This window comes from Eulemur rufifrons, chromosome 3 (genome assembly GCF_041146395.1).
Source record: "Eulemur rufifrons isolate Redbay chromosome 3, OSU_ERuf_1, whole genome shotgun sequence".
NCBI classification, from domain to species: Eukaryota; Metazoa; Chordata; class Mammalia; order Primates; family Lemuridae; genus Eulemur; species Eulemur rufifrons.
Genome location: NC_090985.1, coordinates 27,183,872 through 27,207,763, shown reverse-complemented (window position 1 = coordinate 27,207,763; position 23,892 = coordinate 27,183,872). Strand labels below are relative to the sequence as shown.

The window sequence follows — 23,892 nt, the reverse complement described above, 5'->3', positions numbered from 1 at the left end:
CCATTTAAGACAGAAATTATTTTATTTTGTGGGGTTAGTAACATATTTAAATGCAATATATACGAGAACTACAGCACAATGAACCCAGGTGATGGTAAATGGACATTCATGGTTGCAGTTTCTACATTTTACAGGAAGTGCAACTAATTAAGTAGACTGTGAAAAGTTAAAGATGTGTAGTGTAATCCCCAGAGCAAGCACCTAAAAATATAATGCAAAATGTATTGCTAAAATGCAAGTTTGGAAAGGGAGTTGAGAGAGAGAGAAAGTGGTGTAGAAGATAAGCTGCTGGTTCCAAAGTGCCAAATCCTCTTAGCCGAGAACTAATAAACTGACCACGGAGGACTTTTGCTTCTCTCTCCTATGTAGACTTTAGGTATATTCAATTTAGTTACCAACAGGGAGCCAAGATTTCTACCTTTGTTTCTTCCATCTCTTCACCCAATCTCATTTCCCTACCCCCTCTGTAAGCTGAAGTAGAGGAATCATCTAGAGCCACATGTATGTTACCCGTTCAGAAGAGGAAGAGGAAGAGGAAGACATTCATGCCTGCTCCATTTTTCCTTTATGTTTTGAGGGATACTAACCTTGGAGACAAAACCTAATGCAAAGGAATTAAGAAAAACTAGAGAAAAACTGTGGGAAGAAGGAAATAATAGAAGCAGAACTGAGAGAAAGGAATTATATTAGTAAATGGGTAAGTTTGAGGATTTCACTGTACTGTGGGTTCTGAGGATGGGGTTCAGATTATAAACAGTCAATATACAGATGACAGCTAAAATGTAAATTTCTTTTCTTTTTTTTTTTTTTTTTGAGACAGAGTCTCACTCTGTTGCCCAGGCTAGAGTGAGTGCCGTGGCGTCAGCCTAGCTCACAGCAACCTCAAACTCCTGGGCTCAAGCGATCCTCCTGCCTCAGCCTCCTGAGTAGCTGGGACTACAGGCATGCACCACCATGCCCGGCTAATTTTTTCTCTATATATTTTTAGCTGTCCATATAATTTCTTTCTATTTTTAGTAGAGATGGGGTCTCGCTCTTGCTCAGGCTGGTCTCGAACTCCTGAGCTCAAACGATCCGCCCACCTCGGCCTCCCAGAGTGCTAGGATTACAGGCGTGAGCCACCACGCCCGGCCTAAAATGTAAATTTCATCTAATCAGGTCTCTCTTTACAAGTAAGACAAGTGAGAGGGAAGTGAACAGAGCATGGAAAAGTACATGAGGGATGTGGGGAATCAGTGCCCCCTTCTGCAATGAGGAGGACACTGTGGTAAAGAGACAAGAACATACATTGGCCTTGGAGGGAGAAGGAAGGGGCTTAAGGTCTTGGTTCTGTTCCTTGTTAACTATATAATCCAGGGCAAGTCACATGATTTTTCTAAGCCTCAGGTTCTTTAAGTGAAAAAGGCGAGAATACTCATCCTTCAGAGGAGCTATGAAACTAAAAAAAGGTGAGAATGATTATCTGACAATGATCTACAGAGCCACGGAAATACAAGGGACTAATATTTATGAAATGCAAGTTTAAATCTTATGAAAGATTAACTTACTTCATACAAAACCAAATTGTAGAGATATAACCATGATAGAGATAGACATGTACAGCTCTGAATATCTATATGTGGGTAAGAACCAATGAGGGGGTAAGAATTATTGTTAGATAAAAAACAGTTAAGACATAATTTTTAGTGGAAACAATTTAAAGTTTTCATTAAATTCCTATTAAATTTAGACTTGCTACTTATTTTTTAGTATTGGCAACGCTGAGGACCAAAACAAAACACAAAAAACCCTTTAAGTTCAGATGCTGTGAACATTTTAAGATGTGTATTGGTACAACTGAAAAACAGATTACTGTTCTAGATAATATCTAGACCCAATAGGATGCAGTGAAAAGGAAAATACTGGTACGATGACTAAAGAGGAATTTAGACACCACCCTTGAAAGGAATTTTGGAAGCAAATACAAAACCTCTTTAAAAAAAATACATAAAGAAGTACAAGCGATACCATGTTATCAATCAAACCTAGAGTTTATGTTGTAGGAAAAATGAAGAATCAAAAAAGGTTAAAAAAATTTGTTTAAGATGTTGTTCACAGATTAATAATTAATTAGTGAATTAAGAGACAAGGTCTGTCACCCAGGCTGGGCTCCAGTGATCCTCCCAAGTAGCAGGGACTACAAGGTGCCTGCCACCATGCTGGCTAACTTAGAAAAAACTTTTGTGGAGACTGGGTCTTGCTATGTTGCCCAGGCTGGTCTTGAACTCCTGGCCTCAAGCAATCCTCCTGCCTCGGCCTCACAGATTAATACTTTCTGTCTAACTCAAAAGCTCATAATCTTACATAGCTCTGTTGCTGCTTACCTTGAAATTAAATTTAAATAGCCAGATTATTTTAAGATGCTTAACTGGTAACTCTTCTGTACTCTTTAGATCTCCAGGTTTCTACTGGATCTTCAGAGATAGCTTTTGTGGCTACTACTATTTATTACTAAAATAGCTAACACAGTGTATGTGCTTACCATGAGCCGTGTACAACCTAAAGCATTTGAGATAAATTATTTTATTTAATCCTGAAAAGTAGAATATGAGCAATATTTGTGATCCTGCTCTTACAAGAGAGGCTAAGTAACTTACCCAAGGTCACACACAACCTTTTAAACATTCTTTGAAGACTTTATACACCCCCCGCCTCCATTCACTCTAAAGGTGTTGCTAGCTTGAACTGGCAATCTCACACAGATCAACTGAAACAGTTTGTGTTCCTGTAATGCCTTCTATCTTCATTTGGGTATAATACTGAGATGCAGTATGAAAAAAAATTAAGAAATTTGTGTCTGCAGCCACTCCGAGCTAAGCTATAAGTCTTGAGCAAACATTCTCTCAAAGGCTAGATTTGTATCATAAAGTTAAGAAGCAAAACATGACAATATAAAGTAAATAACCAAAAACCTAAAACCAACCCCCCCGCCCCCCGGCCCCACAATTAAAACTAAAAACACCCAACAACCCCAAGGTGGAGTCAAAGCTCTGAATGGACAACTGGTGGCATGGCTTGGCTCCAGCCTGCCTGGGAGTTGGCCTTGTCAAAAATTTCCAAACCTGACCGGGCGTAGTGGCTCATGCCTGTAATCCTAGCACTCTGGGAGGCCGAGGCGGGCAGATCGTTTTGAGCTCAGGAGTTTGAGACCAGCCTCAGCAAGAGTGAGACCCTGTCTCTACTGAAAAAATAGAAAGAAATTAGCTGGACAACTAAAAAAAAAATATATAGAAAAAATTAGCCGGGCATGGTGGCGCATGCCTGTAGCCCCAGCTGGGAGGCTCAGGCAGTAAGATCGCTTAAGCCCAGGAGTTTGAGGTTGCTGTGAGCTAGGCTGGCACAACAGCACTCTAACCTGGGCAACAGAGTGAGACTCTGTCTAAACAAATAAATAAATAATAAATTCCAAACCTACTCCCTGCTATATGGGAATTAGGGGCCACAGCAGCAAAATGAAACACACTCAAGATGTGCCAACAAAATGAATATATCCAGTAGGGAAAACACTTTGAAAGTACATATGGAAACCGTGTTCCCCTCAAAACCCTCCTGTGGGGGCCTTTGTGCATCTGCCAGCGATGCTGCCATTCCTGCTGGGGACTTTGAACAATGCAGAAATTCTATGTAATAATTCATTTTCTTTCTTTTTTTCCCCTTTTTAACTAAACAATATTAATAACTTGCTTACCAGTCCCAATCAAAAGATGGTTCACTTAATGACTTCTAGCCATCTAACATCAAGGCAGTAGAATGTGACAGCTCACGGCTTGAGCTCTGGACTCAGCTGAACTTGCCTTGAATTCCTGCTCAGCACTCTTAGGTCAGGGGCATTACACATAGTTTCAGTCTCCTCAGTTCTGAACTGATGATGAAGATACTACCTACATCTCCAATGACTGTGAGGATTAAGGTATGACAGTTCATGGCACAGTGCCTGGCAACAGAAAGTTCTCAATAATTGTTAGTTATTTTAATGGTATGACTAAAATAGCTAACTGAGAGGGAAAAAAAAATAGCTAACTGTAGAGGATCGAGATTTGCTATCAATGAACACGGTACTGGTTCTAAAGGTATCCTTAGAGAACTCAGTGATGGAAGACCAACTCAAAATCAAGGGCTGCCTTCCAAGATGATATAAGATCAGTGTTCTTTAGAACATAAAGTGGTATGTAAATTTGTTTACATACCACTTACTATATCCTATACTTCAACCGAGCAATATTCTTGACAGCTCCAAATTGCAAAGTACCCAAATTTCTACCAAGAGTAGAATGAAGAAACACTATGGCACATTCACAAATGGAACAATATACACTATATACAATGAAGTACAAATACATGAATAATATGGATTATCTCATAAGCCAAATGTTTAGCAAAATATATCATATATAAAAAGTAAATACTGACCAGTACCATTTATATAAAGCTCAAAAACAGGCAGAACCAATCTATGGTCAGGACAGTAGCTACCCATGGTGGATGAACAATGATCGGAAAGGGGTTTGTGGCAGATTTCTGAGATGCTAATAGTGTTATTTTCTTGTTTTGGATGCTGGTTACATGATGTGTCCAATTTGGGAAAACTTACTGAGCTGTTCACTTCTTGGAGTGCTTATTATATACCTCAATGAAAAGTTTAAAATTATACAAAAATCATGGCACAAACTTTAAATTGATAATTTTGTTTATTGCTTTTGTCTAAGAAAGTATTTAAGAAATTTAACATTAACTTACAACACTTCTCTGAGATAAAACTGACGCTCTTTTTTAAAACAGTGGTACAAATACTTTAGTCAAGGGAGAGTACTGTGGGGACATACTATTTTTGAACATAAGCTCCAAAAGGGCAAATACTAAAGCTGTTTATTATGGTTTCCCTGGCGTAGTACCTAACAAAGAATTAACTGAATTAACCAGGGATTAAATGATTTTTCACTCAAAAAATATTTAGTGTATTCTTACAACCTGCCAGTCATAACGCACAAAAAATGCTAGAGTACTTATTATTAGAAATTTTCACTGTTGAGTGCTTAAAAGTATTCCTATTGAGGACTTTTTTACACTTGATAACAGGCTACCTACAGGTTAATCTCATTCTACTTCTCAATGAATTCACACCTACGAACAAGGAAACAGGATGTAAGGAGGGCAGGTTCCATGAGTCACAGAGATCACCTCATGAAAGTATGACCAAAGTAATTTTCCTATGACTTTGCCTAACAAGCTTCATACCGAAAGTCATTTGTCTCAACTAATGTAGTCAAAAATGAATATATAGTCCAGTTAAAGATGAGTGGACTCCCACAGTAATGTGAGTCTACTTGGAGAATTTTCTTTTAAGGTAGAGAAGTAGAATGAGATTTGGAAAACACTTTTAAATACCATGGTGTGGGTAAAGGCTATCCAAACTTTATAATTTCTTTGTTAAAATACTTGAAATAATAAAAATTTTGAAAAACTTTTAAAAAGTTTATTTAATTACTGTGATATATTGTTATATTTAAATGTCCAAGCAAGCTATTATATTATAAAGTTACACTTTATTGGCCTATTTGGTAGCCATATTATAAATGTTCAAAATGTGAAGTTAAACTCCATTTCTGACTGAAACAGAATATAGAATAAATGAATGCTCAATTACCTGTGGTAACTGTGTACAAGAAAATACCCATCAATCATAGTATAGGTACATTTTAAAAGTAATTATATGTAGTTCTAAAAGTACATCTTGGATAGTTTTTGGAGCTAATTTACCAAAGGAAGCATTCCTTAAATTAATGTGAAGACTAGCTCACACGCCCTAAGCTATGAATCTAGGCTCCTGGCCTGGAGGTGCGGGCAGCCCCGAGGTGAGTATGACTATCCCTGTCCTCAAGGAGCCTCAGTCTAGTAGGGAATGAGACATACTAGACTGTGAGCTCCTCGAGGGCAGGAAAAGTGTTTTAGTCATCTTTGCCCCAGTGACTAGCACCAGGCTCAGCTACTGGAGGTGCTCAACAGTGTTTGTCAAACTGAATTGAACATGGGCTGTAGCCACACATGACAGCGTAGGGTAAGCCTGACCAGAGCAAAGAGCTCTGAAGACAGAGGTCGGAGCTAGTCAGCTGTGAAGTCCCAGAAGAGCCAGTGCGTGAAAGAAGCAAAGAAAGATGGGTAGGATCTCCCAAATGGAGCAGCTGGCATCCTGGGCCAAGAGGGGGTTAGTCTGGCCAAAGTATATGAAAGGGATGGGAAGACACTCTCAACCTACAATGGGAGGAGGCCTAAATGCTACCTTAGAAGCCTTTACCCAGACATAAGAGGTGACAGGAAGCCACTGAAAGTTGTTTTGAGCAAGAGAGTTATTCTTCTATAGTGATGTTTCAGGAAGATTAACTAAGCCAGTTATGCCAAATAGATGGGAGAGGAGCCTGGGCACGGAGGAGGGCAAGGAATAAGCATGACTCCCAGGTGGTGATGCAGATAAAGGTGCCATTCTAACCTGCAGGAGGTGAGGGAAAGAGCTGGCTTAACAGTTTGTGTTTTGGATAAACATGATGCCCAGCCAGCAACTTAAAACGCAGGTTTAAGACTCATGAGAAAAGGACAGGACCAAAGCAAAAGATAGTGGTGAGAAGCAAAGCCACGTGAATAGGTCAGACAATCCAGGAAAGGTACTGAGAGAACAGGAAGAGAAAATAAGAGGCTAAGAACAGCAATTTGGTTAATATTCCTAATAATGCTGGAGAAATGGCAAGTCAGTGAGATGAAGGAGATGTCAGGGAGCCAGTGTAACAGAACTGGTATCAGAAAGGGGAACAATTTTAAGGACAGGATTTATCAAATTCTGAGGAAAGATCAAGGAGGAAACAATTTATGAGCAAAACGTGAAATAAAGCATGTTCAAAACCAGCTGTCACAGTGAAAGAGTATGTAATTAGGTTATATGAGAAATTAAGAAACTGTAGATTTTTAGCTTGAAAAAAACTGAGAGGAGATAAGGAAGCTGTCTAGAGATACTTGAAGGCCATGCGAAAGGCAGAGTATAGTTGTTTTATAGGCTCCTAGAAAGTGGAACCGGGTAGAGCTACTGGGACCAACAAGTGTGGCTGGCCTTTCAGAGCGTGGTACTCCCTGTATTGTAAATAACAGTTGATACCTGTGTCTCTGCCACCAGACTTTAAACTCTCTGGAGGCAGGGATTGTGCTGTTCGCTGTTGAACCCACAGAACCTAGCTTAGAACACTGAAGGTGCTTAGCAAGCATTTGCAGACTGAATGAATCTTCCATACTAGGGGTCTTCATTCTTCCTGGAAATACTCTCCTTGTAAGGAATCTTGTCTAGCAGATTGAGCTGCCTAAAGATGTGGTAAGAAGATTAGGCCAGATGGGCTTTTAGGGTCTTTTGGACCCTGATATTTGGTGAATTTAATGAAAAAAACTAAAATATAGCAAGTGAAAAAAAAGAAAACCCACATAAAATAAAGGAAGTCCCTAAATATGAAAACAGGTGATACAGCACACATTGAGCCATGTTGCTGTTTACATAATTAAGCTCCTCATGCCTATGTACTATAATATCTTATTTATTAAAACACTAAGTCTCACTCTGAACCCTCATTCGATTCAATTCAACAAATGTTTATTGAGCACTTACATGGTGCCAGGTCCTGAGCTTGGCACTGGGGCTACAGAAATGGGCGAGACAGTGATGCCGAGCAAGAGCTCTGAGTCTAGCCAGGGACACAGACAAGCAAACAAGACCCTCTCCAGGCCAGGTGACACGGCAGACTGTGCACACTTCTCAGAGGGACTCGGGACGCTAAAGAGTCCTGTGTGCTCCCTTCAGGAGAGGTTTAGGGGTCTAACAGTGCCTGGCACAAAGCAGGAGCCACACTTAAACAATCAATGAATGTTTTAAATATAATAACAGAAGTATTCAAAAGGTGACCAAAGAGTGGCTATCTCTTTGGAGGTCAGTTGATTAGGAAGGTTTTCTGAAGGAGGTAACATCTGAGCTGGATTCTGAAAACTGAATAGGAGTTTATCAGGTGGCAAAAGTGGGGAAAGGCATTTCAGGGAAAGAAAATAGTATAGTGAGTGTGTGAGGAGAATTATAAGTAGTTAGCTCTTGCTGGAGCATGAAGTGTCAGGGAGATGAAGGGGCTGCGTGAGATGAGATTGGAGAGGTAAGCAGGGACTACGTTATTATGGGGCTCGTAAGCCATGCTCAGTCAGAAGCTAGGGGAGAGAGATTTGATCATAATCAGAACTTTATTAAGATGTAATTTACAACTCTAGCAAGGCACAAAGAAATGCAAATCAACTTTGAAATTAAACCCCCAACCCCAGCCCTCTCTACCCCCACTCCTACCTGAGCTGAGCTTTAAGTTCAGTAAACCTGGGCCGCCTGCTGGGGTCATAAGCCCAGCATTTCGTCATAAGGCTGTAGAGGGTAGGAGGACAATTTGGAGGCATCGGTAATCTTTCCCCATTTTCAATTCGACCGATCACATCATTGTTCTTCACTCCTTGAAAAGGCTTCACACCGTGCATCAGTATCTCCCACATACATACACCTGTGAAGTAGAAATGAAACCTAACAGTGAACTCAGCTTTGAACAAGTAATTCCCAGGTTTTAGGAATAATGTTTTAGTTGGCACCAGAGTACCAGCTGTGAAATTTTGGGCAAATCATCTAACCAAAGTAGCATTCAATTAATTCTATTATAAAATAAGGACAGCAACAATGATTTAATGTGAAAAATGAAATGTTGAATTATCATTGAGGAAAAAGTCATAATTTTTCTAAGAGGTTTATTTCTCTGAAAATCCTACATTAGAAAATGGCCCACAAGCTACAGTGATACTTCAAGGTAATGAACCAGTTCAAGATAAGCTGACTCTGTCAGGTACAGTGGCTCACATCTGTAATCCTTTGGGAGACCCAGACAGGAAGATTGCTTAAGGTAAGGAGTTCGAGACCAGCCTGAACAACATAGAGAGACTTCATTTCCACAAAAAATAGAAAAATTAGCTGGGCGTGGTTGTGGCGCATACCTGCAGTCCCAGCTACTAGGGAGGCTGAGGCAGGAGGATCTTAAGCCCAGGAATTCCAGGTTGCAGTGAGCTGTGAGCACACAATCACACTCCAGCCTGGGTGACAGAGTAAGACCATGTCTCAAAAAAAAAAAAAAAAAAAGCTAAATGAATTTTAGATCCCCTCCTGTCTTCACTCCAACCTAGTTGTAATTACAGCAGTTGACCTGAGGCCTAATAAAGAAAACCCTAAAATTTAAGTCTTGGGCATTTAGAAAACTCAATTTCCTTAAAATGTCTCTCTTAACAAGGTTGACCTGCCCTTGCCTAGGGTACATAATGGCATTGTTATCCAGTTTATCCACAAATCAGTCACTGATTTCCCACAGGAAAGTTGTGGACTTCTCTGGGCTACAACGATCTTTTCCACAAATGCCACAACGTGACCTAAAAAATTCACTTGCATTCAACCCTTGGGAAATCAAACACTTTCTCAATAACTTCTAAATAATCCTTAACAATTCACCTTTAAAACAAAAACCTGTATAATAATGACCATATAATGCAATGGAACAGAAACAGAGAAAACAGGCTGGCAGCAACGGTGGATGTTTCCCCTGAGTACTTTAGTCACTACTCTGCACTGTGGCCACTCTGGGCTCCTGGCATCTTCTGAACATGCCACAAACATGCCTTTGCTTGTGTTATATTCTCTATGTTTAATGCCTGTTTCTTCCTCACAAACACTCTTCTTTGTAGGTACATTTGTAATGTAGTTCTCTATAACGCTTTTTCTGAGACTCCACCAGGAAAAGTTACTGTCACTTCAAATCTATTCTATCAGAAAACGCATACTGTAAAACTGGTGCCTTGAGAGAAACTGTGACTTTATTTTTACAAATCTTTAGTACCTAGAATGGTATCTGCCTCAAAGGAGGGAAGGCATATTACCATCTTAATGTGAATTAGACAAAAATCCAGGAATTTCTAAGTAAAGAGTGTTTGACAAAAATAATGCCTCAGTGCTATTTTTCTCACCAGAAGTTATGACAATATTATGAGTAATAACTCTGGGTATCATTTCTTGAGAACTTAATATGTCCCTGGCACCCTTCTTTGAAATTTGTATATATTACCCTTAATTCTCAGAATAACCTTATTTTTCTTTAAATACTGTATTTTCCTAAATCTGACAAAATCAGATGCCATAATTATTTTATTCTTACCAAAAGAACTCTTTTAAACTCATTTGGACATTAAAGTAACAACAATATGGACAAAATAGGCAAAGTCCCACATGAGAGCAGGTAAGGGCAACTACATAAAAAAATGCCCAATTATTACCAGTTATTTTATTATAGTAAAATGCCATTGATTTTAAGATACATCTCAGTTCTAGAAATGCTAAAATGTGAAAAAATAAGCATCTTAGAATCTTTGAAATATGAAATTTTGTTAAAAGGATAAGTAACTTGCTCCACAGGTTACACAGCTAGTAATTGAGGCCTTGGGATTTGAAATCACATGAACTGGACTTCAGAGCCCTTTCTAATCATGTCATGTATAGCCTGTTCTACTTGAAAGTTATTTCCTTTACCTAATTATCAATCAGGGCACTACATGGTTATTAAGAATCAACAGCAAGTAAACAGAAGAAAAAAATAAGAATACTTGATAAATAGATTTTTATTTATAGGAGAAAAAAGGTACATAAGTTTAACAGGGCATCTCCTCTAAAGTAGTATCTAATACAGTAAAGATAACATGCACACAAGACTATTTATAGGATCAACATGAGCATTATGATAAAGAGAGAAGATATAGAGAATGTAGAGAAAGGGCCTTTATGTCTGGTCGAGATACCTACTACATAAGGCTTCATGGAAGAGGGAACATTTATAGTGGATCTTGAAGGTTAGATAGGATTTCAGCTGGAGGAGAGGGTGTAAGGATAAGGCACTCCAGGTAGGAGAAACATCACCAGGAAAAGTGAGGGGTGAGGTGGAGGGAAATGCCATCTATGTTAAAAAGAGTAATTTTAAAATTTGGATAAAGTGGTTTGAGTAAGTGGTATAAGACAAATTAAAGCCAGCTGGGAGACACTGCAATAATCACAGAGCAAGAGGAGGATGACGACTACCTTAGAGTAGGCAGGAGGGACAGACCAGACATCAAAGAAGGAGAAGCCACAGAGGACAAAGGATCAAACTCCCAAGCCTTGAGACAAGTCGGGAAGGCAGTCAGATTCCAGAATGAAGAGACGAAATACAATTATAAAGACTCTCGATTAGAGAGGCCATCAGAGTCAGACAGATATGTTAACTGTTAAAGTCATTTACATTAAAGGAATGAATGAGATGGCAAAAGGAGAGAGACGAGAGAAAGGAGGGAACAGACAAAATATCTCCCTGTGAGGGAGAAAGAGACAGTAAAGGAAACAACAAGGAAGAGTGATGGAAGGAGCCGGTGCATCTAACGATGGACCGTTACAGAAGCCACGTCTAGAAGCTGGAGCATAGGAGATGCCAAAAACTATTTGTCAAGTGAATCAAAGAAGTCTGATGACGGAGCTGGTCAGTTTAGGGAAGGTAAATCAACCTACATATTCTGAAGAGATAATGTTAAGTTTATTTTGTATAATATATAAATTTAAAAAATACAAAACTTTAAGAAATACTCACCAAACATCCATACGTCACTAGCTGAGGTAAAACGTCGAAAATTGATTGACTCTGGAGCCATCCATTTAATAGGCAATTTTCCTTTGGAAGCTAGAAGATTAATTTTAAAAAATAAATTTTCCCTGTTCTCTGCTAAGAATCTAACAGAGCTAGCTGAGATTTTCAATATTGAAATAAAATGCTTCAATCATTTGACCCCTTGGACCTCCCATTTCTTTGGGAGGACTACTTTTCATTTCCTTGATGTTTTGTGGTCATTTGGGGGTGAAGAATGGTTAGATCGGAGTAGAGAAATAATGATGCCCTTCCCTTACAGAGAGCCGGGGAGCAGGGAGGTGGAGCAAACCCAGGCTACCAGAAGTATTAGCTTGCAGCTCCATTACATAAGGTTTCACAATTCAGCAGAGCAGATGCTCATCTATGGGTTAGAACCCTTGCTCCACACATGTTCTGCTAATAATAAATATCGGACAGTTGATTCTCACTGCCAGCAGTTATGTTCTATAAAGTCATTGCAAACACGGAACCTCTCCTCCTAGGAGAAATATGTAAACCATAACACATATTTCACATAAATTATAATGTCAAATCCTAAAATAACTCACTCTGGTGGGTTCTTTTTTCTTTAGAAAATGTGTTAAGTATTCATAACAATGTGGGAAGTAAAATATTAAAAAAAGAAAAAAGAAAATGTGTTAACTAATTTCCCTGAGGCCACCCCACTAACAGGAACCAGAGTTGGCATTCAAGCCCCCTCCAACTGACTGGAGCCTAAGGTGCAGGCTCTGCGCTGCGCTGCCCCCTCCTGACCCGGCTGAGCCAGGAGGGAGAGTGCTGCCTTGTTGGACCTCAGCTGGGAATGGGCATTTCGTGGAGACTCGAATTTTTTGCTGCTCGCTCTATGTACTACCATGAATACTGATTTGTGGTGTTGGAAACAAATTTTAGCCCCTAGGTGAATGCACAAATACAGACTACACGGATAATTGAGATTGACTGTATCTTTACCAGCATGTGGATAACAAGGAGGGGTAATAGGATGAGAAAGATCATTTCTTTAGGGAAGCCTAAAATCAGCCCTCTTTGTAGACCTAAAAAGTCATCTTTGTGCCACAAAGGCAAACAACTCACAACCTTAGTAAATATTCTTCCAACTGCTGAGTTCCCAAGGGGAACAATCAGTACCTTTCATCAAGGAATTCTCATTCTAAAAGGTAGACACAGAAGCATACTCAGATCTGGTACAAAGTGTTATGGAGATATTGAATACAAGCCAAGTATCCCAGAAGTGGAGAGGCAACAGTGACTGAGAGGGTGGCCAGGGAAGGCTGCAGAGAGAGGACATGAAAGTGGAAGGAGTGGGCTGGGGGCAGGGCACAAGAGTAGGCGTCTTGGTTCACAGGGGCTTGGACAGGGGCAGCTGGGCTCTGCCAGCCTTCAAGGGTCTGGACTTTCTTCTATAAGCAATGAGCTGCCTCTGAAGACTATTAGAATTCTTAGAAAGAGGAACATTTTGAAGAATCCCTTAACCTTTAGGGGTTTTTTTCCCATAGCCTAATAGAATTTATACTTGTTAACCTTTCTGAGATCACAGTTATGAGATACTGTATAAAATAAAAGAACTAGATGTATATGTAAAATTCTGGGCTCATTTTGCTGCAATATAAAAATCACACACATTGAGAAAAAAACTGGCCTCTGTAAAATGGTAGTAATGATAGTACATACACTAATAACATGATATGGATTAATCCAAACCTTAGCTGAAATTCTACAAATATGAAAATATTAATAAAAATATTTGTTCAATAATAATATGAAAAATCAATTCAGTATGATTCTAAGATTAGCAAAAATAAAAAAACTGATGAGCTAGCTTTCATTTAAAAAACTAATGGGTCAAAGTTGATGGAATTAGCAGACTGGAGATTTTCAAGTCAGATCCCTTTTACTGAGGCATCTGCTGTGAGATGACTGTGTCTACTGGTTGAAGGACATCTGGATTGATTCTAATTTTGGGGCCACCACAAATAAAATTGCAATGAACATTGCAGTACACGTTTTGTGCAAACATAAGTTTTCATTTCTCTGGGAGAAATGTCTAGGAATGCAACTGTTGGGTCATATGGTAGCTGCATGTTTAGTTTTTTAAGAATTTGCCAAAATTCTTTTCCAGAATGGCATTACCATTTTACATTCCCACTAGTAATTTAGCTTCTCTGCATCTTTGCCAGCATTTGGTATTATCACTATTTTCTGTACCAGTTCTGACAGGTGTGCAGTGTTACCTCATTGTGGTCTTAATTTGCATTTCACTAGTAAAGACATTGAACAGCTACATTTTCATGTGCTTATGGGTCATCCATATATCCTCTTCAGTGAAACGTCTCCTTCTATCTTTTGCCCATTTTCTAACCGAATTCTTTTTTCCCCATTGAATTTTGAGAGTTCTCTAGATACTAGTTCTTTGTCAGATACTTGGTTGGCACATTCTCCTACTCTGTAGCTTCTCTTTCATCCATTCAACAGTCTTTTGTAGAACAAAAATTTCTAATTTTGATGAGGTTCAATTTATCAATTTTTTTTTCCTTTCGTGGATCCTTGTTTTTGGTGTCAAATAAGGACCTTCTGCCTAGTCCTACATTCCAAAGATTTACTCCTGTGTTTTTTTCTTCAAGTTTTATGTTTTATAATTGAGTCTCATCCTTTCTGAGTTAATACGAAGTGAAGTTTAGCTTAAAGTTCATTTTTGTTTTTTTGCCTAGGTATATCCAACTGCTCCAGCACCCTTATTGAAAAGGCTGTCCTGTCTCCACTGAAGTGATTTTACATCTCTACAAAAAATCAGTTGAGCATATTAGAATATACCTTTTTTAGGAATACAAATACATTAAAGATTCTGAATCTATTTCTAGTTATTGCTCCAATTTCTTACCTTTGTAGTAAGTACTGTCTTCCATATATCGGGATAATCCAAAGTCTCCTAATTTTACACAATCATTTGAAGACACCAGAACATTCCGAGCAGCAATGTCCCTGATAAAGAAGAATTTGGGACAATAAATCTTAACACAAGAAAAACAAACACAAACACATCTGTATTATATAAAAGACATACTGACAGACACTTTTGAAAGGCAGTTTATATATAATACAAACTGACTTATGTTTTATTCATATATAAGTTCACTTTATATTCCTTCTGGCAGATATTTACTCATTAATATGATTATTGTGAACGATGGCAAAACATATTCTGAAATAATGAAAGTCCTTATTACTTTTCATAAACTCATATTACCAACTGTGTTAACTGACAGTGATATACAACCAGAATCTATAACCTTACAATCACTAAAGAGATCTCATTAAATAAAAGTTATCTTCTGAACACTTGTAAAAGATTTTGTTAATGCGATTTTCTTTTTCTTTGTTTTTTTTTTTTTTTTTGAGACAGAGTGTCGCTTTGTTGCCCAGGCTAGAGTGAGTGCCATGGCGTCAGCCTAGCTCACAGCAACCTCAAACGCCTGGGCTTAAGCAATCCTACTGCCTCAGCCTCCCGAGTAGCTGGGACTACAGGCATGCGCCACCATGCCCGGCTAATTTTTTTTTTCTATCTATATTTTAGTTGGCCAGATAATTTCTTTCTATTTTTAGTAGAGACGAGGTCTCGCTCATTGCTCAGGCTGGTCTTGAACTCCTGACCTCGAGCGATCCACCCGCCTCGGCCTCCCAGAGTGCTAGGATTACAGGCGTGAGCCACTGCGCCCGGCCTTTTTCTTTGTTTTAAGAGACATAGTTTTTGTTTATTTCCTCCTTTTTTTTTTTTTTTTTTTTTGAGACAGAGTCTTCCTTTGTTGCCCAGGCTAGAGTGAGTGCCGTGGCGTCATCCTAGCTCACAGCAACTTCAAACTGCTGGACTTAAGGGATCCTACTGCCTCAGCCTCCCGAATAGCTGGGACTACAGGGATGTGCCACCATGCCCGAGTAATTTTTTCTATACATATTTTAGTTGGCCAGATAATTTCTTTCTATTTTTAGTAGAGACGGGGTCTCGCTCTTGCTCAGGCTGGTCTCGAACTCCTGACCTTGAGCGATCCACCCGCCTCGGCCTCCCAGAGTGCTAGGATTACAGGCATGAGCCACCGCGCCCGGCCTTTTTTTTTTTTTTTTTGACAGAGTCTCATTCTGTCGCCCAGGCTAGAGTGCTGTGGTGTCATCAAACCTCATTGCAACCTCAAACTCCTGGCCTCAAGCAATCCTCCAGCCTCGGCCTTTCAGAGGGCAAGGATTACAGGTGTGAATCACCACACCCAGCCTATTTCCTCTTTTTTAAATGTAGTTTAACACTGGCTAACAAAACACTAACTCTAATAGAATATTTGGCAAATAAAGTGTAAGGGCTTTCACTTGTATTCAGAGACTTGGGCTGTAGATATTAATAGAAATTCCACAGAATGCCAACAGACGTCACTCTTAAGACTGGTATTCTGGAAAGTCCTAGGAGAGTATCTGTGTTAGGGGTCATTTCCACATGTTCACTTCTCCAGTGCCAGGTACAGGCTATTAATAGCATGTGTGCACAAAATAAATGACCCGAGAGTATCACAACATTTTTCAAACTCCAGATGTGGAAAAATCCTTTAAAATGTATATTAATGTGCTATGGCAGTTCAGTCTCATAGAACATAACTACTCCTGCTCAGGAGGCAATTTAACAGCTTTATGATTGTATCTTACCTGTGTACAAATCTTTTGCTCTCTAGATATGCAAGAGCTGTACTAAGTTGATAGGCATACAGGATCAAAGATGCCAGATCCAAACTGTATTTCCTTACTTGCAAAAATGACCTCAGCTTTTACAACAGTTGCCAAGATAAAAAAGAAAAAGAATTAGTAACAGAGGATAGAAATCAGTAACAAAAAAGCTACATTCAATGACAATGCTAACCATTTCCAAACGCCTTTTTCATAATATGAAAATGGTACCAATTCTCCCTTCATAAAAGAAAGTGTAACAAATTAAACATTTTAACTCAGGAATTACAGTTAATCATTCTTCATTTGAAATCCTATCTTAAAATTAAAATCTTTTTGGCTATAGACAAATTCCTAAAAATATGTAGAAAGATATGTGTCAAGGGAAGCAATAGAAGCACACTATAAATTTTTGCTAAATAAAAGTTGGAGAACAAAAAGATCTGGTTATTGTTGAAACAAGCCTAACACGCCTCCACTTCAAACCTTATTGTGTCTTTGGGAAGGTGTGAGGATAACGTAATGAGGAGAAGGGACAGACAGAAGGAATTCTCCCTCTCTTCCTCCTGCATGAAGTCTGGGATGCAAAAGGGCAAGATGGTCACATGTTGGGTATTTAGCCCACTGGGCTTACTAGTTCCTTAATTCACCTAACCCATAACATGACAAAAAAGGGCAGATAAATTTAATACCCTAATTATACAAATAAATGAAAGAGAAACATTTAGCAATAATTTTTAAGCCAGAAGAATCAGCAAACTCTCCAAAAGCAAAAGCAGACAAATACTGTCAACAAAAAATATACAGAAATAATCCATTTTATTTGGAAATGTAGGGCAGAGGAAGAAGAGATGTTTAGCTGATAAAACCAGTGCTGGCTGGCCTCCATCTGCCCAGCATGGAGTGTGTGATTCAGCAGGCCCAGTGTGGGGCATGAAAATTTGCATTTCTAACAAGGTCCCAGGTGATTGCACTGATTAGTTTCTGTATTCTGGAGAAAGTCCGAGAGCTGTTCACACTCTGCTAAGTTTCTTTTTTTTTTTTTCTTCTTGTTAAAGACATGGGGTCTTGCTCTGTTGCTCAGGCTGGAGTGCGTGGCATGATCATAGCTCACTGCAGTCTTGAACTCCTGGTCTCAAGTGATCCTCCCACCTCTGCCTCCCGGCTCACTGGCATTACAGGCATGAGCCACTGCACCCAGTTTTTGTTACTCACATTTTTAACACATAGACTAACACACTAGAAAAAAAATTTTCTTCCTTGGGGCCAGAGTGTCTATGAAAATAAAATAAAAACTTCAAAAACAAAATGATCCCTTCTAATTTAATGAAAAATTTATTATTTTTTTATTGTTTTCTGTGTGTGAGTTACATGCAACTTGAAAAATAGCTCACATGGCTCCCAAGGTAAAGAAATGTAAGTCACATAATGCCTCATGAAGCCCGGGGCCCAAAACTAGCGTGAGCTAAATACAACTCACATGGCAGTTAATGTGTTAAAAGAAACTAGGAGTAGTATCAGTTGGTCTAAAAGACATTACAAAGTGAGTTCTCAAAAAGATCAAGGAAATGTTTAGATTTACAGCATTTAGATTTAGATTTTCAGCATTAATTTACCCAAACTCCATTAACATTGTTTTTTTCATCCTCAAATCATTGGGCCAGCTCTTTAGGCAATGGTACCAGAGAGTAAAAAAGAACCACTTGGTCACGTGTTGCTGTCAGTTCTGACATAACCTTTGGTTGGGGAAAATACTGCTGCCAGTATTGTGCGAAGGAATTATTTGGGACTTTACTGAAGATATCTATACCTGTATTCTCTGAACGAAAACCGTAACAACATATACCCTAGATCAGAATTCGCCTGAAAATCCAAGATATAAACTGTATACTCATTCCCTTTCTTAAGCAAAAGGTATCAAACACTGAGTGTAGACTAAATGATAATGAAGCATGAGACTACTGTTTAGTCATTGTGACCCGATAGAAGGTAAAATTTGGGGATCACAGTACCTCTCCAAGTGTGCACAGCTCCATGATTATCCAGACGGGGTTCTCTGTGATGACTCCAATCAGCTTCACAATATGAGGGTGGTCAAACTGACGCATTGTTACTAGGGAAGTAAGTTGTCCACAGTTATTTTTTTTGGAAAACATTCAGTTTTCCTGAAGACTAGTTCAATTAAGACACGAGGTTGGCAATATGGGAACTTTAAGCCAGTTCAGCTTGTAAGTAGGCATAAATTGGCACAAAAAGGAAATCCTGTCACTGGGGCATAAGATAACCATTGCAGTAAACTCATTAGCAATTTTTCAGGGGAAAATATATTGTGAATAAAGGGTAAAGAAAACCCTTTCTTTTTTCCTATGGACAAATTTGACCTTGGACTAACCTTCTGGGTTTTCCTCTGGAAATCTGATAAAGTTTGAATGTGTAATTCATTTACTAGGCAACACTATGGCAAAAATCACTCTTGACTGGTAAACTGCTGGAGGAGGAGGTGGAATGGGACTATAAATACCTGGTAGGAAACCATAGCTAGGAGCTTCCTTGAGTGTGGAGACTATGATAAATGGGCCCATTCCTTGCAGGGCCCTGAAACCACACCCATGGGGCTGTGACAAAGGATTTCTATCTTGGACAAAAGTGGTTCCTGCATTCACCACTGTGGCCTTGTCCCCTTGCAAGTAACTGGTTGCTTTCAGAGCCCTAAAGATAATTAGTTCCCAATAGGAAAAAGTCCCTTTAAATTTTTTTTTTTTTTTGAGGCAGAGTCTTGCTCTGTCACCCGGGCTAGAGTGCCTTGGCGTCAGCCTAGCTCACAGTAACTTCAAATTCCTAGGCTCAAGTAATCCTCCTGCCTCAGCCTCCTGAGTGGCTGGGACTACAGGCGTGTACCACCATGCCCAGATAATTTTTTCTATTTTTAGTAGAGACAGGGGCTTGTTCTCAGGCTGGTCTCAAATTCCTGACCTCAAGCGATCCTCCTGTCCCGGAATGCTAGGATTACAGGCGTGAGCCACCTCACCCACCAGAAAAAGCCCTTATTCCTTGTATATGTGTGCTTCTTGGAATTATCTCTTGAACCAGTTATAACATATTACTGGTTCCCTCATTAATTAATGATTTTATTACCTTCTCTTCTATTCCATTTTTATGCCTACTCAGTTAGGAAAAATAATATTTAAAATCACTTCCAAACGACGCCCCTTTAAAAATCTGAAGACCATGTTCATATTCTTTTCTATGTCTTCTCCAGAAAAAAACAACTTCAGCTATTTCTTAAATGATATGTTTTCAAGCTCCTTCACTACTGAAGTCACTTTCCACTGACCAAGATCTACATTAGGTGCATCCAAAGTTTGGTGCCCACTGTGGAAATGTAATCAGAGCTGGGCCCCTCACATTCTGAGTACCATATATCCTATCAACACACCCAAAGATCACTTTAGTTTCTTGCAAAGTCACCTCACTTTCACTTGGGATAACTAATGTTTTTCATTTAGGGTAACTAATGTTTCACTAATGTTTGACTTGGAAAACTAATGTTTTCTTCTTGGAAAGGGTTACTCAGCTGTTGTTCAGGGAACTGTGACAGATGTAGTATACCCAAACTTCCATAGGGCTTTAACAGGTTAGACACATAAGAGAGGAAGTAGGACCTAGATCAGGGATTGTTACTCTTTATAAAGGGCCATACAATAAATATTTTAGGTTCTGAAGGCCATACAGTCTCTGTCCCAACTTTTCAGCTCTGCTATTGTGCTGCGGAAACATCCACAGACAGTGACACATGAAGGAATGAGCAAGAATGTGTTCCAGTAAAACTATTTACAAAAGCAGGCCACAGCCCTTGGGCCTTAGCTTACTGCCCCCAGATGGAAAAACAACAGGTTATACTACTTTACCTATTGATTTTTTAGTTCAATCAAAAAACTAAAAAAGTGTGGATAGAGTTTCCTAATGACCACAAGACTCTCCTCTCCACCTTGTGCTGTTTATATTTTTAGTAGTTACTTCAGAGAAAATATGAAAGTCTTGATAATTCCATGTAAGGATAATATAAAACCAAAAGTGATAGTAAATAACACTTATAGTAAACTGAAAACACAACAATAATAAATACACTGGGTGTCTGAATGTTTATCCAAAAATATCACAGTATACTTAAGCAGTGAACTTAATCTGACAAGATACCTGATTATACATTTTGGATATAAACCAGGTGTTTATACTATATGTTTGCTTTTTAAAACTACCATGTCTTATTCTTAGGATACATGGGAAAATAGGAAGATAAAAAACATTAGTAGAGAAAACCTAGTCATGCCCAGTACACCCAAAGCAGCTTCATCAAGGGAGGTACAAACCAAAAGCCTGGGACGGAGGTGGAGAAAACCATTTCCGGCTAAAGTCACCTGGGAAGCCAGCAGAAGGCTCCTCCTCTTAGGTTCCTTTTTGATTTTGTAGGACTAGGGACTGGTCACAAGTCTTACTCCTTCACTAGTCTGTGAGCTCGATCAGGGCAGGGACTGTTTTTGTCTCGTTCACCTCTATATTCCCCAGGGTCTGGCAGTATCTGCACTAGGATCATTTTGACATCTGCACCAATTCCAGTGCAAACATATTTGATGGTACAGGTACCAAAGTATAAAGGGAAAGTAAATCAATCTACATTACATGTAAAGCCTCATGGTTTACCTGGAAGAATCTGTAGATAGGTTCCTGTGCAAATTTAGAAATTAATTTGCAGAGCAATATAATAAACATATAATAGTTGTCTCATAAAAGTCAAAACATTTTTCTTCTTCAGAAACAGTTTGGATTTCACAGATAGAAAGTCAAATAGAGTTCCACAGAAATTTCCAGAAACTTACAGGCTTCTTGAAGGAATTTCTCTCTCACGCTGTCCGAAGTACAGTTTTTACATGTTTTAATTGCAACCGCCAAAGCTGGATTCTCCTGTATTAGGGAAATTATAGAATCACACACACATGCACAAAGGTCCACTATATTAATCCATGGGCACATTCATGAAAAGCTGTTTGTTTTCCAACTATGTGGATCATGGACCAGATAGAATCAGAAATGTACAATCTTAAGAATGAGAGAAAACTTAAAATAAAAATATTCTGTATAAAATCCCCTGAGAAAAACCAACATGCATGTGAAATGTTGCAGGCAATTCATTTATCCACAAATGTTTACTGATTATCTGCTACGTGGCAGGCACTATTCTAGGTGCTTGGGATATACCAGTGAGCAACAGAGGCAGCAGTCTCTGCTCTTGTCAAGCTTACATGCCAGTGAAGAACAAGGACAGTAAACACAGTGAGTCAATTTTATAGTATGTTAGAAGGTGACAGTGAAAAGGGAGAGTGGATCAGGAAATGGGCAACAGGGGTGGTGGCTACTGTGTAAGGCAGACCTCACTGAGGAGAACAGATGACAGCAAAGAACTGAAGGAGGAGAGGGAGCCGGCCAAGCAGCTGAGTAGGGGAAGTAATGCCTGGCCAAGGAACAGCAGGGAACAGTGTGCATGGTGTATTCAAGGAACTTCAGCAGGACAGCAAGTCTGGAGCAGAGGGTGGGAGGTGGGAGGGAGGTGTGAGGAGGAGGGGAGGTGGAGGAGGAAGGAGGAGAGCAAAGAGGGAGGAGGAGGAGGGAGGAGCCGGAGGGGCCAGACCACATGGGATCTTCTCTAGGCCAATATAGAGAAGTGGCTTTTACTGAGTGACATGGAGAACCAAGGTCTACGCATGAGTACCATGGCCTGACCTAAAGTTTAGAAGGAACACTCTGCTGTGGTATTGAGAAGTGGGTGTAGGGAGGCGAGGTTAAGCACAGGGAGATCAGCAGGTGGCTACCACAGTAACTCAAGAGACAGATGATGGTGGCAAGGACAAGTGTGGTAGGCAGTGGAGAAACGGAGAAGGGCTGAAATTACAGACATACTCCGAAGCTAAGGCAAAGGCAGCTCCTGGTGGATTGGGTGTGAGAGTGCCTAGTATATGTTTTTGGCCATAGAAATGGGCAAGACAGAGGATCAGAGGTTCAACTTTGGAGGAGACAAGCTTGAGATGTCAGTAAGATAGCGAGGTCACACAGGTGAAGTGGGCAGCAGGATACTGTGACTAGAACTCCAGAGAGACGTCTGAGCTGGACACAGAGATATGGAAGTGGTCCATGATGGTATCGCCAAGGGAGGCAGAGGTCCAAGGACTATGCTTTGGAGCTCTACACTGTTAAGAGGTCAGGGAGGAGAGTAGAAAATGGCCAAGGAACTTAGATGGGGTGACCAGCAAGACAGAGGAAAAAAATGTATTGCCTTGGAAGCCAAAAATTTTATCTTTTCTTGAACAAGTTCAAAAGATAGAGCTTAAGAAATATCAGGAATAAGAAGCCATTTCAAGCAAATCAAGAGAATACTGTGAATGATGATTCTGGATAGCAAACTGTATGTGCTTATTTTGTCCTTGGCTTTATCTCTGCTAGAATTATCTATTCATCTTATTTCATGCTATATATTTCTGTAAGGTGTTCAACACTCTGTGTTATCTCATCTAGTGCTAAAGGTCTCAAGTACCACTTACATGTTGACTTTGAAATTCTATTTCTAGTCTTGATTTTTTCTTTGATCCCTGACTCATATGTCCAATTTACCTATCACATGAAGGTCAAAGGTCTTACACCAATGCCTACAAGGCCCCACACATGCCTCCTGGTGGCCTTCGTGCTTCCTGGCCTTGTTTCCTTTCGCTTTCCTCCCCACCCACTACTCTGCAGCCACACTGGCCTCCTAGCAGTTCTGGTCCTACCCCAGAGCCTTTGCACTGGCTGTTCCCTCTGTCTAGAACACGCTTCCCCACAAGAGTGCTCACAGTCTGCTCCCTGCCTTGCTTCCAAGCTCTGCTAACACATCACCTTGTCAGAAGGTCTGTCTGACCACCCCATGTGGAAGAGCACCCTGACCTTCTCGTGCCCATGCACTGTTTTTCTCAGAGCACTCACTCCCCTCTTCATATCCGGTGTATTTGTTTTTGCCTGACCTCTTGTGCCTTGGGTAGAATTTAAGTTCTATAAGAGTAGGACCTTCGCCTCTTTTCTCCATTGTGATATCCCCACCATCTAGACAGTAGCTATCACACAGTGGATGATCGATACTTAAGTGCTGAAAGAATTAACTGAATCTCAAGTAAAGTAACCAATGGTAGGTCTTTGCCCATGAAACTTGTGAGTTACATTCTGCCCAATTATTAAAATATTATTTGATTTTACAGAACTCTAACGCGCATAATCTTGAAAAAAGACTTACCATAGGAACTTATAATAAAGACATAATAGGAGAAAAGATTGCTGTGCACTATAAAATTAGATGCCTGCATGAAGAATA

The 23,892-nt window shown here is 39.6% G+C and overlaps 1 protein-coding gene across 50 annotated transcripts in view; it reads right to left on the bottom strand.

The window, feature by feature from the left end:
* Positions 1 to 23,892, bottom strand: part of PTK2 (protein tyrosine kinase 2) — a 266,149-nt gene that overhangs the window by 51,693 nt on the left and 190,564 nt on the right. For 49 of the 50 annotated variants that reach the window (XM_069466821.1, XM_069466823.1, XM_069466828.1 and 46 more), the window contains 6 exons: positions 21,377 to 21,461; positions 18,512 to 18,612; positions 16,482 to 16,597; positions 14,677 to 14,777; positions 11,742 to 11,831; positions 8,396 to 8,600 (listed from right to left, as the gene is read on the bottom strand). In XM_069466821.1, coding sequence (XP_069322922.1) covers positions 8,396 to 8,600; positions 11,742 to 11,831; positions 14,677 to 14,777; positions 16,482 to 16,597; positions 18,512 to 18,612; positions 21,377 to 21,461 — 698 coding nt within the window. Of the gene's footprint in view, positions 1 to 8,395; positions 8,601 to 11,741; positions 11,832 to 14,676; positions 14,778 to 16,481; positions 16,598 to 18,511; positions 18,613 to 21,200; positions 21,462 to 23,892 lie in introns of all 50 variants that reach the window. The other variant, XM_069466873.1, reaches the window with a different exon arrangement.